Source organism: Lactuca sativa, chromosome 1 (assembly GCF_002870075.4).
Source record: "Lactuca sativa cultivar Salinas chromosome 1, Lsat_Salinas_v11, whole genome shotgun sequence".
Classification (NCBI taxonomy): Eukaryota; Viridiplantae; Streptophyta; class Magnoliopsida; order Asterales; family Asteraceae; genus Lactuca; species Lactuca sativa.
This window is the reverse complement of record NC_056623.2, coordinates 188899204-188916592: the sequence shown is the minus strand read 5'-3', so window position 1 is coordinate 188916592 and position 17389 is coordinate 188899204. Positions and strand designations below refer to the sequence as shown.

General features: G+C 33.2%; 1 protein-coding gene and 1 pseudogene across 1 annotated transcript; both read right to left on the bottom strand.

The window, feature by feature from the left end:
* Nucleotides 1–7526: 7526 nt before the first annotated feature.
* LOC111899349 (G-type lectin S-receptor-like serine/threonine-protein kinase At4g27290) lies at nt 7527–16051 on the bottom strand (annotated as a pseudogene).
* On the bottom strand, nt 11540–13575 carry LOC111899356 (G-type lectin S-receptor-like serine/threonine-protein kinase SD1-13). Its single transcript, XM_023895199.3, has 7 exons — nt 13487–13575; nt 13213–13363; nt 12251–12314; nt 12042–12096; nt 11887–11971; nt 11712–11773; nt 11540–11564 (listed from the first exon to the last, which is right to left on the bottom strand). Exons 1-7 carry the CDS (start codon nt 13573–13575, stop codon nt 11540–11542), a joined length of 531 nt encoding a protein of 176 aa, XP_023750967.3.
* Nucleotides 16052–17389: the final 1338 nt, after the last annotated feature.

Here is a 17389-nt window from a genome sequence, read left to right as displayed (position 1 = left end):
TGAATACTCCTCTATAGAATCATGTAAGTCAAATTGACGAATTTACTTTTACATAATGAGTTTGACAGTTTGATGTGTAATTTGTTTGACAAGTATCTACGAGAGCAAAGAAGTTGTTCTAAGTAATGTTGGGTAATTCAGAAATCTTGGATAAATTTTAGTCAAAGTGCTACATACGTGGGTCAAAGGGAGTGGGGTCAAAAGAAGTGCTTATGTGGCAATGATAACCAGATTACCCCCTTTATAATTTCCAAAATGGTTATTTAAGCCTGACAAAAATCATTTTATGCCTCTATAAAGTTGGAAAATAAGTTTTAGGACCATTTAAACGAAAACCCAATACTTCGGTGGCTATAATGTCATTTCCTCATTTATAAAATATGTCTCAAACTAAAATTTATTTATGAAAAAAACATAAATTACCAGTAAAAGTGATGATTTTGTCATTTTTTTCCCGTTTTCATTGCTAACCTAGAAATAAGTCTCAAACTAATTTTTTTTATCAAAAAAACATGAATTACCAGTAAAAGTGATGATTTAGCCATTTTCCCCATGCAAAACACATTTTACTAACTTTATTGTTGACCTAAACGTCAACTCATTAAATGAATTGATAATATGGATATGTTAGGTTATATAATCCTACATTTAAAGGCAGAGAACATATAAAAATATACATATAAAGGTATAAAAAAGTTGGCACTATAAAAAAAATAAAGTAACAGAAACAGATTTAGTATTATTGGTAACATTGAAATGTCTGAAAAAAAAACAATGAAACATTTGAATATCTATAATCGTTGAAGGATCTCTTTGTAGACATAACTTTTTGTTTTATTAGTTGGACGACCCTCGTCATATATGAGTACTTTCAATCCTTTTTCACTTGTGACACGAGAAACAAAAAACATATTACTGACAATGAGTGAAGACGGGCCTACGCAAGTATAATCCAACATTTGATAATTATTGTCGTTGACTTTTGTTAATGGCCATAACAAAATAAACAACTATGGGGGATTGTCTCCGCTAAAAACTGTATGAGATTCTTTTATTAGACGGAGTTAACTTCAAGCAAAGTATATAAGTAGTCTCGTTGAAGAATCTACATTATATGATTCAGGGTTCAATGATGCGTCTTCCAATCCTAACAATATGTAACCTAGTACCATTGCATAGTCTTTTGGTTTGTTTGATATTACGAAGTAACATGACTGGAACACCTATTTTTAGTGTAAGTTTATGGTTGGAAATTCTAGACGCCTTAAAATCATTCAACACAACTGAAAGAGTAGATTGATTCCTCAAAAAAATCTGGTAACTCTATCTCACATAAAGAGTTTGAACTCATATATGATTTCCCTTCATCTTTCATCAATCCTAAAATGTAGTCATTGGTAGCATTGAATTCTTCATTTGTAGGTACCAAAATAGCTTTATCTTGAAAATATGATGGATCATCAAGATGGTTTTCAAATGATGGATAAATGGTGGATACAATTGAATGAATATGGTCACCTGTAGAGCGAACAACGTCTTCTGGAAATTCAACTTCAACTTCACCATCATTAGGGCCACTAGTATTACCTTCAGTAATTTTAAGAATCCACTCATCAAATGCTTTTGTCTCATCCAAATCATTAGTTAGACAACCAAACTAAAGCCTCATGTTTACGGTTAAACGTAAAACTGTACATTCACACCATAATTCAACAGGGGAAGCTAAACAATTTACGATATACCTAAATAATCAAATGCATATCAACTCGATAACATTAATTGAAAATGTTCAAGGTTTAACGTTGGATGTTTGATGTACAATTTAGGAATTGATTTTAGATTTATTACAGTTCAAAGTTCATTGTCTGTTTTGGATGATTACTCAAATTACATTGCTAATCTCAGTGGGGGTCACTAATATGGTTGATGGTCTGATCTTGGTCAATGTGATGTGCTCTTCTCAATCATGAAATCAATGTGGATAGTCCGCAGACCATGTGCTGAGTAACACCTAAGTGAAGCATTTTAACACATTTAGAACAACATAAATCCATTAACTTGCATGGGATAGTTGGGTAGGGCCAATCAACTATTACAAGAAGACCTTCTTATAGTAACTTAAGAACATTAGGTTATGAATATGCAACATTGTTTTGTATATTGATCACATTCTTTCTGGTAAAAAAATCATTCAAATGTTTCCCGGTAATGATCATTAGAAAGTACAAAACATGTCAAATAACATTTTAGCTTTATTACATCTCGAAGTTATTTCATATGCTATTTTGAGAGCATCTAAATGGTGTGTAAGCTACTGAAATGAATAAAGATTTTGAATAAATTGGGTTAGTCAAAAATGAGTTTTTCTTTTTCTTGTTCGGGTTGTCATATCAGGATTTTATCCTTTTCCAAAAAGATTTAGCCACATATGTTCATCAAGGTAGGCATTCAAGGAATCTACCTGCAGTTAAAGAATTCCAAAAAAAGTTATTTTTTAAAAGTATGATGATATTAATGATTTTTTTTTGCGAAGTTCAACGCTATTAATGAAATTCGCTTGCAGAACACTGTCCTACAAATGAGCTTCAATGTTGGAAAACATGAAATGTTTCAATATCATCTAAAAATATTCCAAAATAATATTTTTTTTAAAGTACAATGCCGTTAATAAACATTTTTTTTTGCAAATTTCAATACTAAAAACAAATTTCCCTAGAAAATTGTCATATTAATGACCTACTAATTAACATTTAAATTTATATATTACATAAATGGTTCACTTGTGAACAAAAATACATAAATGATCTATATTTGAAATGTTTTTTTACATAAATGGTCTATATGCGAAAGAAAATAAAAATGTACTTTCCACTAAAAAAATGTTTTCAAAAATATCCTATTAATGAGCTATAATTTACATAAAAATAAAACTTTTCTAGATTAGCCAAAAAGAATACGAAAATGTCCTTTTCTGAAACTACAATGATATTAATGAACTTTTTTGCAAAGTTTAATGTTATTAATGAATATTTTGTTTTCCAGAAGACAATCCTTTAAATGATATTCAATATACAAAAAATGTAATTTTCCATATCAACTAAAAATAATTCAAAAAAAGTCATTTTTTAAGAGTACAATGTTGTATATGAACTTTTTTTTTTCAAAGTTCAATACTAAAAGTAATTTTTTTTTCCAGAAAAAGTCCTAATATAAGGTTAAAATACCATACTATAAAATACTTATTGATCTATATGAGCAATAATTAAACATTTCCATCAATACCCAAAAAGACATATAAATAAGGCCTCATTATGTAATTAATTCCAACGCCCCACAATGTGGAATCCTCTCAGTGGCAACATTCCAGAACTCAAACCACAATGAATAATCAATATGAAGAGAAGCTACAATAAAAAAAAAAAAAATACTAATTGTCATCATCTTATACAAATATTATAGATTATTGGGGTGTTAGATAGCGTAATAACTTGCCAACAAAAAAATACCAACACCTTGTAGACATTATCTGTACAACATTTAATAAATATACAAAAAAACATTATATAAAATAAACTATGGTTATCACTCTTCTAGGATACATATGATTATTGAAACTAATGCCAACAAAAATCTTTAGTATTTAAGTGGCTCTAAATACAACTACCCTCCAGTTTTAGGGTCCTTGACTTCACTCCACTCCCAAGCAGAAATGGTCCCTCAAATACTTTAAAAAAACCTAAGAGATTAAAATATACACACAAAAAGATGAAAATGGTAAAATGAAATTTCAAATATAACAACAATATTTTATAGACAATACTACAAACAAGCTAGAAACATGCAAATAGAGACGAAAGAACATAATAATTAGATTAACACCATACACTCATTTAGTCTTATCTTTCTTCTTCCCTTATAGGAGTTTATAAAACATTTTCTATTGTGTGATGGATTTCTGAATTACTTTTTGAGATATGTGAGGTTGCAAAGAATGGAACAACAAATAAATGGAATGGATAGGTAATCGTAAAAGCAAGATAATAGAATAAGTAATTCCATTCCAGAAACATATTTACGAGGCATGGAATGGAACAATGAAAATTGCATACGATTTTTATGTTATATATTGCAATTTAAATTATAAAGATAATCCTTCACATATCTTTGTTTAGTTATTATTATGTAATTAAAAATGGTTTATATTGCAACTTTTATACTAATAACTTCTCTTATTGCTGAGAAAACCTTGATACTCACAATGTTACCAACCCTATTTTCAAGAGTGTAGGGTGTACCCATTTATCATTGAGAAAGTAAACTCAATAAGAAAACTCAAACCAGTTAAACGAAAGAATAAGGTTTTGCAAGGTTCTTACTATGCTTCTCGGCATGCCCAGACAACACAAGTTAACCAAAAAAACCTGCTAATTAACCAAAATTAATCAATCCCAAACATTTTCCAATAAGATTTATTGATGCAATCTGTTTACATGGTATACTAAAAATTTGTTTTTTCTTTGCTATTAAGTCTAAAAGATGTTTTTTTTATAATATTAGAAAAGGATAAGTAATAACTTATTTCTGAGAGCCCACTTTGTATTTTTAAAGATGATTTTTACAATAAATCAAAACACATATCACTACTGGGTTTTCCTGAGTTGTAGAATATGTGGATCACTTAATGGTATAAGGGTTTAGATTCCATCTCCAAATCTAAGAAGGGATCGAATGGGTAACGCATTATAGATATTGACTCGAGTATATCTTCCATTCACGACCTGGTAAGCCACAAAAAAGCATTGACTAAATGAATATACAAAAATGTAAAAATAAAAAAGAAAATCGACATATATAAATTCATTACCTAGTGGACATATCTTCCAAATTGAAACAAGGGATGAGAGGTAGCGGTGCTGCTGTGTCCATCATTTTGCTCTCCAAATATCTATAACTTAAAAAATCAAAATCAACAATACAGATCATAAAAAATCGAAGCAAATTCAGAAAATGTAACAATTTTGGATTTAAACTTAAATCGAAAGGTTTTATAGATTGGAACTTCATAGTTGAAACAGAATAAAAGAAACATAATCTAAAACGTACCCAAAATCGATCTAAAATACGACCAAATTAAATTAGAATCCAAAAAAATTTATCTCTATATATCATTCCTCCTTCTTTAATGATGATCGAACACAAGACTAGTCTATACAGATCAAAGCCAACATATATTCTATTTCTTCTTTCCCCATTTTCTTTCCCTCTACAAAACTTAGGTTAGATAAATTATGTAAAGGAAAAAGGGAGAGAGGGTAGGGGTGCTGGTAATGAGGGATGAGACAGAGCATTTTTTTCATTTTATTTTTGGTGAGATTTAATTGTCAATAATAGAATTCCTAATTTAATTCATTTTATTTTTGGTGAGATTTAACTGTTATTAATAGAGTTTCTAATTTAATTCATTTTATTTTTGGTAAGATTTAATTGTGATTAATAGATTTCCTAATTTAAAACATAATATATGTTTTATAAAATTTATGGACAAAAATAAAAGGGTTGACAAAGATGATGTTAGCAAATAATCCAATGGTGTAAAATATAGGATTGAAATGCAATCAATGGTTACCATAATTATAGGATATTATTTGTGGAAACTAATTATCAAATTACCTATTTACCCTTATTTATTTATTTAATTATTTATTTTTATTTTAAATTTTGATTGGCCCACATTTATGCATACAATAACACAATAATTAATTTAAATACCTGAACCTAGCTCTCTCTCTCTCTCTCTCTCTCTATATATATATATATATATATATATATATATATATACACACACACACACACACACACAAACAGACACATTAAGTAGGTTGGATACCGTGTATTATATATTAAATAGGAAGGAGTAAACATTAAAATAATTGAGAAATTATATTTTCCAATAGTTGTTAAAGATGATTTTGTGAAAATATATTTAAAGATAAGATAGTGTTTCAGCTTTCCTAAATTGAAGACTTTTAGGGATGGACGAAAAAATTAGATACTTGGGAAATTACAAGAGTCCTTAAAGTTATTTTTCTCATGATAATTATTTTTAAGAAATCTTATAAAAAATTATGGCGGTTGCAAAATATAGTTATATATGTATGTGTATAAAAAGTATTTGTGTAGTTATTCGGTATATATCTATCAAAACAGTGTTTATCTTATTTTTGTGTCTCTTAATCATCTAAAGGCATCAGACCGAAGTTCTACATATATGACAATGTGTTCTTTCCATATTTTGTCAATCCAGCGGATAAATGATACTATATGACTTGTGTAGTGTCAGAAATATGTGAAACATATCTTGGCCTACTGGAAAGGTCAAACATTTATTTAGTTACGGACTTATGATACATAATAACACCTAAGAACGGGCTAAATAAAGAACTTGAGGTTATACACGTACAGATACAAACTGTGCTACAAAACTTAATTGAGTGGCAACATAAAGCTATTAAGTGAAATTATTTACAGAGCTAAAGCCATAGGATCGAAGTTTTAGATCTGGAAAGAGAAAAACTGAAGCACATGGTTTTCATCTAGCATACAATATTGTTAGCATGTACTCATCAACCGATGAAACCGAGTCAGGTTCACGGTAACTTTCATCTGTGAAAAATGCTGGTTGTTTACGTTGAGGTAGTGCACCCTCGCTAATCAGCATCAAAACCATGGACAACATAGTTGGCCTATCTTCTGCATGATGTTGAACGCATAATAATCCAACATGTATTGAACGTAGTACTTCAAAGGCAACACATGAGTTTCGTAAAGATGCACTCATGAGTTCAATGGACTTGTCCTCTTTATAGAGTCTCCATGCCTGAACAAAACCAAACTTAATATAATGCTAAAGGGGAAGGCTAAAGAAAAAAATAGTTTGTGGTCCCTTTTACACTACAAGAAAAAAGGCCTTTTACGACGCTCATTGCGCGTCGTAAATGGCTCAGACGACGCGCAAATGCGTGTCAAGGAAGGCCATGTCATAAAGATAGACGACGCGCATTTGCGCGTCGTCTAGAGACGACGCGCATTTACGACACGCATTTACGACGCGCGGTTACGACACGCAATGCGTATCAAGGAAGGCCCTGTCATAAAGGAAGACGACACGCATTCGCGTGTCGTAACCTTACGACGCGCGTGTTAATGACACGCAATGCGTATCAAGAAAGCCCCTGTCAAGAAAGGCCATGTCATAAATGAAGATGACACACATTTTTGCGTATCGTAATTTTAAATTAAAAAAAAATTATTTATGGATTTACTTATTTTCATATTAAATTTGCATTTTATGTCACATAATGGAAAATAAAATACCATATACAAATAATACAATGCATTGCACAAAAGTTAATGTTATACAAATAATCATTCGAATAGTAGACAAATGTAATACTACAAATAATCATTCCAATAGTAGACAAATGTAAGATTTCAACATTTTTTATATAATTAACTAAATTATTAGCCAAATTTCCTAAAATACCAACATACTTTTCTATGAAGAGCATTAACACTATTCTTTTCCATCAAAAACTTCAAAACCTGCATAATTAATTTAATGTTTAATCAGCTACAGGTCAATAAGGTAGGTTTAAGCAAAAGAGGTTCATAGTAGTAAGATTTTACTTACCACTGTTGTTAATGACATTGAAAGAAGCAGCCCAACAAACACCCCCTCAGAAGGATTATTACTAAATGAAACCACAAACAAAGTTAAAAAGTCAAGTATTTTGTGACAACCCCGGAACCAGGGGCAAGGCTGTTTTTACCCATGGTATGACCTAATACATGATAATAAATACTTGTTTAACAAAAAGAAAAATGATTTCTCACGTGACATCACTATTAAGAATTGATGAAAGAGGGTACTCCACACTGTATTGCCAACAAGCTTGACACCAACACCTAAAAGCTGGAAAAAACAATAACAGAAATAAAAATAAATGTAAGATTTGAGATAACAGATGCATAATTCACATGTCTACTTTTACCAATTTATTTTATGCAACATATATGCAGCTGACATGAATGAATTATACAACAAGTTAGGAGTAAAATAATGGATGGTTGCATATTTAGTATGATAAATAAAGAGATTTGTGGCATAAGGGTGCATAAATAATAAAAAGCAAAAAGGAAGAGGAAAGCTGACTTACATAATCAGCAAATTTCTGAATTGGTGCTTTTAACATAATACATAAGAGTGGTCCGGAAGGGATAGCTGGCAGCAAAAAATCTCAGGCAAAAAAAATTCCAGGAGAAAACAGTTAGTACCTCAAAAGCAAAGGTTTTATAGGGTTAGGCATGCACCAGCAAGACAGGGACTAAGATTATAAGTGATGTGAATGAGACATAGTAATTAAAGGAATTTTTGTTACCATTGTTCCATGCATAGTGGTTGGGGTAGAGTGTTTTTCCATCACTGTTAACACGGAAGGGTCCAAGTTCTTCCATGGCTCCATATCCAAACAACAAGCATCCTAGCCCAGTAGAATACCTTCATTAATAGTGGTTCGATCTTACTCTAAATTTTGGTGCATTTGGATGATGATCTTTAGAATCTCCATTATGATTCATGAATATTCTAATTAATTTGGTATTGTAGAATGTAGATTGGTATCTGCATTATTAAAGTTCATAGGACTTACTACTGACTCACTTTTCTTTTTTTAATCATTAGCCTTATGCAGCTCTCAAAGCTAGAGAATATCTTGATAAGCCTGCAATACATGAGACAATGGTGAAGGTATGTAGATTATATCTTATATTTCGTACACAAATATAGACAACTGTATGCTGATGTCATTATGCAGGTTAGTGCTTATCTGCTTGGAGAATACAGCCATCTTTTGGCCAGACGACCTGGGTGTAGCCCAAAGGACATTTTTGTCATTATACATGAGAAGCTTCCTACTGTATCGTGAGTATTTCTATTTCTATACATCTATGTTTTCTTTTGTGATCATCATCTATTTTTTTTCTGTTTCTACAGGACTCCAACAATATCCATTCTTCTCTCAACATACGCAAAGATTTTGATGCACTCTCAACCACCAGATCTCGAATTACAAAACCAGATCTGGGCAATATTCAGCAAGTGAGTTTATAATAAATACTGAGATACAACAAAGAGCTGTACAGCTATTCATTTTCAATAGCACACTTGCAAAAATTTAAAAACTTCTAAAACCCATCTTAGAAGGACTAAAGGTTAGAAAGGAGAAGTAATGAAGCTATGAGTTGAGAAAAGAGTAATCACAGCAAGGTCTCTAAAACAGACCTGCTGTTCAAAACGGATTTACTCCAAAATCTAAAACAGAAACATAGCTTTAACTAAATTTTATAGAAAACTATGATTGTTCAGGATTCCAGAACTATAAAGAACTCCTTCTAACTCCAAAGGATGAATTAAATATGAATTTTACAAAAAGGTGTATCACTTCTATCTCCAACAAGACAGTCAAGTGAGGTTGGCCAATTCTACCCAACTTGTGAGTAGAATTCGTCCAAACCAAAATTCAGAGAAGTAAAGGACATACAAATGAAAGTCTCAGAGTTGGAATTGAATGAAAAGCATTTCCCAAGCTCCGGATATAAAATTCACATTGTGGACAATCACAACACTAGTAAAAGCTGGTGACTGCCCACTGATCTGGAGTCTGGATCAATTCTAACCAATTTATAATTGGAAATAACACCCCATCTGCTCCAGATCTTAAATTCATAATATCAGGAACATATAGAAACTTGGAATCACTCTGGATCCTTTTCCAAGCCTTATAAATGATGAAAACAAAATGACATATCAGAACAGACTCGGATCAGACCTAACAGCAAACATTCCATTCTTGCACATAGATAACGTCCTTACCAGTGAAGTTGGGCTGCTTAAGAAAGTTAGCCAACTCAATTTGTGAACTTTGGGAACTGGTTTGGGGTCCGTTTGAGTTCTATAGCTCAAGGTATGATTTTTACAATATGACTATAGATCTGATGGAAAACAGAATCATAGCCACCCGTTTTGGATTTTTCTTATAGATTGCTTTTTAATGTTAATCAAAATACAACTGTTTCAAGGAACTCAAAACCTCATCAAAAACAAAGATCAAACACATATTGGTCAATGGGTTCACTTTCAGATAGAAGTATGGCTGATTTAATAAAAATCCCAGAGCACAACAACAACAATCAAATTCAAAACAATGAGGATCATAGACTTTGTGCTGAAGCATCAAGAAATGAAATTGAAGTTTTGAAAAGTAATGTTTCAAGGTTGGGAACGCAAGTGGAAATGTCAGATTTGGAGTTGGAGTCTCTTCGTAAGCAAATACTTAAAGAGAATAAACGAGGACAAGATATGTTGAAGAAAGTAACTGAACTTCAGGAGGAGAAAGAAGCACTTGAAGAGGAAAGGAAAAAAGATATTGCTACAATGAAGGAGTTTTATGGTGAACTAGACATATGTATGAGTAGAAAGAAACAGACATCAGTTACTTCATTGTTGTATGTAATGAAAAAGAAAACAAAGGGCATAAATGTAAATTAACTTAGGAGCAGTAAGAAGCTTTAAGTTTAAGATAAGGTTAAGCTTGCATAAAGAGACACTAACGTGCTTCTTTTTTACTTAATAGAGTTAATGGGTAAAACACTTAATCTACACAACTTTATGGGGCTGTTTCTTTTTCATGTTTGTACCGTTAACATTAGGTTACTCCTCTTCAATTCAGTTGGTTTCTTATAGGCAAAAAGAATGGTATTAATTTGTTTCTTTAGTTTTAATAGCAGAAAGTGAAAGATGGAAGAGTTTGGGAGGTTGAAAAGGGATTATTTGATAAAGATTCCCCTGAACAAAATTCATGGCAGGCATTTCCTGAGGAGAATCCCACAAAAAACTCCAAATCTATTAGAATAAGATTATAAGAAACAATGGGCACCAAAACAAGCAAGCAGCTGAAGGCCGCACCACCAGATGGGGTTTTGGAGAAGAAAGCTTCACAACGGTTCCTGCCTCTGCTAGTTCTCACTCTCAGGTAAACACAACACCTAATATCCCTATCATCACCACTAATTCTGGGCCTTCTAGTTATGGGGAGGAGTTCAAAAACAAAGAAAGTAATTCAGCTTCACGACCTGCTGGATGGGCTAGTTTCTAGTATTATTATTATATAAAATCATGTGTTAAAAAGATACTTGTCTCGTGATCATGTGTTAAAAAATTCAGTTTTTTTTAGAAGAATGTTTGCCATAATGGAACCAAAACCTCTGGGAAAAAGCAGTCTTCTTAAGCTTTATGAACAATAACAGAGCTGATTTGGAAAAGGGGGACAATGAAAAAAAAGACAAACTTACCCATGAACTGACTTTTTGTTAGGCTTTGAAAGTTCTGAACAAATTGACCCAAGCACTTTAATGTCTGATAGAGGAATAGAAAGTGAAAAGTGAGTGTACAATCACATAAATGGAAAGTTTGACTTATAAGTTAAAATTTATAAAATAGAGTTGACCTGTGGTGAGGAAACATTAGCATTAATTTTTTATCATTTTTTATCTTAGTAAGCTTATTTACACTTTAATGAATAGATTGAAAATGAATTTGTTACTTTCTTTCATAATGATCAAAAACTACCTCAATAGATATGGAATTAAATTACCTTGCAATAGAGGAAGCTGACATATGCCTTCTTTCATATTCATTAGCTAGGCAGGTAAAAAACTGCAAAAGAGTAAATTTCTAGTGAGGGCCATAAATTCACAGTCATGTGTACGTCAGGTGATGTTATAAGGTCTGACTTAGGTGAGATGGCTCTTTCAAGCATTTCGTCAAACAGTTGGAGTGCATAGCTCCTCCCCTTTCTTTTTTGATCTATTTATTGGAATTATCACCACTTTGAGAGCATACAACTCCATTCTTCTTTTCAAAACATATAATTCAGCAAATAAGTTAACATATAAGGGTAGGAATACGAACTTAAGACTAAAACTGAAAACAAAATGACAAACCCCATCTCTCTTTGTAATCTTGAATTGGCTCAATAGCTAGAAAAAAAAAGAATTAAAATTGATCAAAAACTACCTCAATAGCTTATTTACATCACATATAAGAGACTATATAACGTTAGTTTAAATAGTTGGTTCTTGATTTTAAGAAGTTATTTTTGTAACCTAGCTGTATATATTAATAATTGGATACCTGTTACATGTGGTTGATAGATAGCTTCCCAAACAACAGCTAGTTCTAAGCCAATAGCTATAAGCTGAAACGTGAAATAAAGTTGTTTACACAGATGAGAAGTAGATACAGGAAAAAATCAGAGGCATAAAGTAGAAATTGACAATACTAGATGAAATCGCACATTTAGGGAAAAATCATAATCCTTTTTCTTGATTGAGAAGATGAAGTCGAGATATGAATGAGAAATTACGTGCCCCCTTATTTGTTGAATGACTGAAGAAATAGGGCAGGGTAGAAGCGTCCTTTTCATACCTTAGTGCAATCAAACCTTGGGCTTGTAAACCTGAGGAGTCTTAGTAAATGTATTAGGGTGGGGAAGAGGTGGAACGGTGAGCCTGAGGAGTTGATATCTAATCTTATGTACCAATGGTGATATATGTCATTCTTCTATGACGAGTATGAGAGATATTATTTGATAGGTGTGTAGTCGCCGATGTTCTAGCCTGAGGAGTCACAACACCATTACTATTTCAAATGTGTTATGTTTGATTAGGGTTTGCACATAGAAGGAAGTGAAAGTCGATCGGAGAGGAAGGGGTTTGCAGAGAGAAAGAAGGGAGAGAATGAAGTCAATTTTGGAGGGTAGAGAGCAGAGAGGAAGAGGAAGCGGGTGTTCAAAATTTTGGGGGATTTAGTTTCCCCCCTTACCTATCAAGGAGGCGCGTTTATTAAAATTATAAAGCGACATTTGTAGAGGACGCTCTTTTTATTATAGGTGCCCTCCGTGTTTTTAATATTTTTACACCAGACACTAATTTAAGGGCACTCAGTAATGCGCGACCTAAATCCTTAAAATTTTTGAAGAGATGACACTTTTTTAATGTCGCTCTCTAATGCGTAACATAAATCAAAGAGCGTCGTGTTTTGCGCGTCGTAAAAGGCCTTTTTTCTTGTAGTGTTAGTCTACCACATTGTCTTACATGTCCAAGAAGGTTGTCACTGTGAGCCTCATGAGAGAACCCTCTGTTTTTCTTCCCACTTACTATCTCCAACACAATTACGCCAAAGCTAAATACATCTGACTTTATAGAGAAACGCCCATGTACTGCATACTCTGGAGGAATGTAACCACTGCAACAAAGTTCGATTAATAAACACATATTAGTAGCATGATGCTTTTGCTTGTATTATCGCCTTGTCTTGGTAAAGAAAAGTTAATGTTAATCTAGTGCGCCATGTTTTACAGATTCTTACAGTGTGCCAACCACCCTCTTTGTCTTAGCCATGACATCCTGTCCTACAAACTTCCGAGCAAGGCCAAAGTCCGATATTTTTGGATTCATTTCACTGTCCAGCAAGATATTACCTGCCTTGAGGTCTCTATGAATGATTTGGAGGCGTGAATCTTGATGTATATAAAGAATGCCTCGAGCTATACCATGGATAATGTGCAAGTGCCGAGGCTAGTCAAGCATTGAATCTCTTGTTTCATCCGCCCAATATGAATTATTTAGTCCATGCATTTTACTACAACAAGTGTGAAAGTAAGGCACTTAAGGGAGGCAAACCAAATAGAAATGAGTCCAAGCTTTTGTTAGCCATGTATTCATAAATTAGCATCTTTTCATTTCCTTGAATGCAGTATCCAAGGAGCTTTACAAGATTTCGATGTTGAAGTTTGGCAATACAAAGGACTTCATTTTGGAACTCATCAAGTCCTTGTTGGGAAGCTTCTGAGAGACGCTTTACAGCAATTACTTGTCCATCTTCCATCACACCCTAAAAAAATTATTTGAACTTATGATCTTAATATTTCTTTGATGGAAGTGAAGTAATTATGTTGCATTTTATTAAAAAAGACATAGTTAGTTACCTTGTAAACTGGACCAAAACCACCTTCTCCAATCTTATTATCAATGTTAAAGTTATCAGTAGCCTTAGCTATTTTATGCAAGCTAAAAAAAAGGTACTTCATCAAGGTTTTCCATCTGAGCACTCGTATGATCCTTATCAACCGTATGTACCCTGCTCCCTACAAAAAGTTCATTTCCAGATTCCCATGATTACGAATCTTGCCAAAAATCATACTCCTGCAAACTTGTAATTGGTAATAATGTATGTAAACATAGCATATCTAGAAGCATAATAAAGGACTTGTCTCCATGTTACCTCGTCCTTTTTTGTGAGACCTCTTCATTTTCTTTCTATAAACATATACTACTACAGACAGAAGCACTGCAGCTAAAGAAACCGACACCACTACCCTGAGTACTCCCTTCTTGTTGTTAAATCTGGATTCGCCTATTGCTAATGAACACACAAATATATAATAATTAGGAAGGTTACAATTTCTCTAATGTTACATATAAAATAGAATAAAATATGTACCAGGTAACTCGGAGGTTGCCATTCTTATATATAGTTCTTGATTATCATCATATTCTCTAATGTCCATCAACGCATCAAACCATAGCAAACATCCACTTCCACTCTCCCCGTTTTTGATATATAATTCAGCATAAGCTGTACAAGAGCAATTCCTTCTGCAAGCAATCTCACATTCTTCAAGCGACATGCTCACGTTGTACCAAGATCGTCGTGTGTCTGGGAATTTCACTCCTGAAATTTTCTGGAATCCATCCATTTGAGTCCCACTCCCACAATCCAAAGGCTTTTTACGTTGACACCCACTCGACCAATCTCCTCTATTCCATTCTTTAGGGACTCTTGGTTCAAAACCATCGATACAATTACAAGGTGGAAGTTTTACGCTGCAGCTTCCATAAGGACCACAACTTCCATAACCACTACAATTATCAACTAAAATTGGATTTCCATACATGACCCATTCTTGGGTTCTCTCAATCCAATTGAACTGCACTAGGTTGCCATCATGCATGAGAACCCTTCTTAGAACAATTGAACTCTTAAGTTTATATCGATAATATATTTCCTTCTGGTTAACAGCAAACTCAGCGTAGTAGACCGGGTTCAGGTTTTCCAAAGCAAGACCACGAAACCCTAAACCGTTCCATGGTCCAAGCCTAGAGCGTCTAAATAAACTATCTCCAACAAATAATTGTGGATATCCATTTGTGTCTATCCAGATTTTATAGCGTCCTACAGATGGATCATCAGGGCTCTTCCATGATGTTAAGTACCTCTCTCTTCCTGTTATTAAATCCTTCCCAAATTTCATTCCTGGTAGGAATGTGTTCCCAGGATAGTCAAAACTTTGCCAGATGAGATTTTCTTTTTCGCTACTTCCCCACACAACAAGATTTCCGCTGTCCAGAAGCTGTGCTACAGGATTAACATTCGTCACAGGTATTGTGGAATTGGATGACCAGATGACTGTATTATCATCACTGAGAATCCGGAGGCTTCCTTCTGTAGTGACTTCAAACACACCAGATGGATCGCTGATTGGTGTCTCCCTGTTAGCAACCCAAACAACCATACAAGGAGATATCTTCTTGTACCATATCCCGAGGTATCGGTTCTTGGACTTTCCTGGACTAAAAAAACCCAGTTCATATGTCTCGCCAGCTGAAACAATGGTGTTGCCATCTTTGATTCGTTGATGTGCAGATACTATATCTAGTGCAGCGGAACATGACAAGATACACAATACAGTAGTGGAGAGTAACACAGGGATGTGTTTAACCTCCATTAATTCACCTGTTCTTGAAATTGGTGGGTGGTAGAGTTAGATGAAGATGGTTCATGGCTTACTTTCGATAGATAGATTATAATCTCTATCCATACATTTTTTTAGCATAAAAATCACAGCTGTGCATCGGTGCATGTGCTTAACACCAAATTTTCTAGCTCGTGCGATGGACTTTCGACTACCCACTACATGACTTGAAACCTTCAGCTTTGACAAAAAAGTGGACTTGAAGACGTCAATTTCAAAGGTCATACATTCATATTGACCGCCGTTTATGGGTTGTCCTATATGCACGAATAAATGGGAAATTCTACACATCACCTCCCCTAACTCTAGGTCTATATATATAGTATATACTAGAAATGTGTAAGGGCCATGCTAAGCATGGCCCACGATTTGGCATAACTTTTAGATAAAGTGGATATCGAAAAAAAAAAGTCACTGAAAGTAAGTTGCTAATATGGGTAGCTATGCTATGCAATACACATGATTCTACTTTCCTTTGTAATGAATCTTTCACATACTCCTTGTTTATTATGTTTCCCTATTGGTCTCACTACCATACCAAAGTTCTTATCGGCTTAGAAGTAAAGAGCTCTTGTCTAGCGAGGGTCCCTCGTATTCGTAATCTGTGGATTCTATGTGGAATCTGCAAACTAATTAACAAAACACACATTTAGTTGTATTTATTTACAGATCTTAGTTATAAAGATGTATCTGGATACAAATATTAATTTCAGAAACAATTTCTATTGGATGAATAGAGATCTAAAACCAAGTAAATAAACACAAGACTAAAAAGATTCCCGTCACTCATGAGGTCATACTTTAGATAACTTTATATATTTTTTATATTAATTATCTATTTAGAAAAAAAAATCTCCACTAATACCCTCAAATCTTTTAACTTCACTTTTAGCATATAAATCTATTACCCTTGAATACTGATAATGACAAAGCAACACCATTGACTTGATCAACAAAAAGGTGCATATTAAAAATGATAAAAACTAACGTGAAAACTTGAACAAACAAATACTCCACATATATACATCATCAGTTGCACAGAAGACAAGTGAAGCCCAATGAAAAAAAATTAATATTCAAAATCATATATACTGATGAGAATTGTTATCGAGATTTAGAAAGCAATCATGATTTTGATGAATGAGTAATGAATGATATGAACTCCAAAAGTAAATATTAATCAGCAAGTTTTGTATTGAACAGAGAATTCGAATACAATATTGATTACAACAATAAGCAGAAAGACTCGCACTCTACTTCTATCTTCAGCCCCTATTTATAGGAAACATGAGTGTACAAAAAATACTAAGTCTAGACATTAGGCTTCGACATAAAGTGACTTAGTAAATAAACATGTGAAATATACAAGACAAAGCTTCGACTTTTACAACAAAAAGACTCAACATTCTCCCCCTTTGTAAACAGTCGAAGTCACTCAATTTGTGAGAACTTGAGCA

Coding starts and splice junctions, on each gene's coding strand:
- LOC111899356 (XM_023895199.3), bottom strand. CDS start 13,575: ATGAATCCAAAAATATCGGACTTTGGCCTTGCTCGGAAGTTTGTAGGA. Junction 12,315..13,212: donor GTGACAACCTTCTTGGACAT/GTAAGACAATGT, acceptor TTCACGTTTCAG/CTTATAGCTATTGGCTTAGA. Junction 12,097..12,250: donor CTATCAACCACATGTAACAG/GTATCCAATTAT, acceptor TTTTTTTTCTAG/CTATTGAGCCAATTCAAGAT.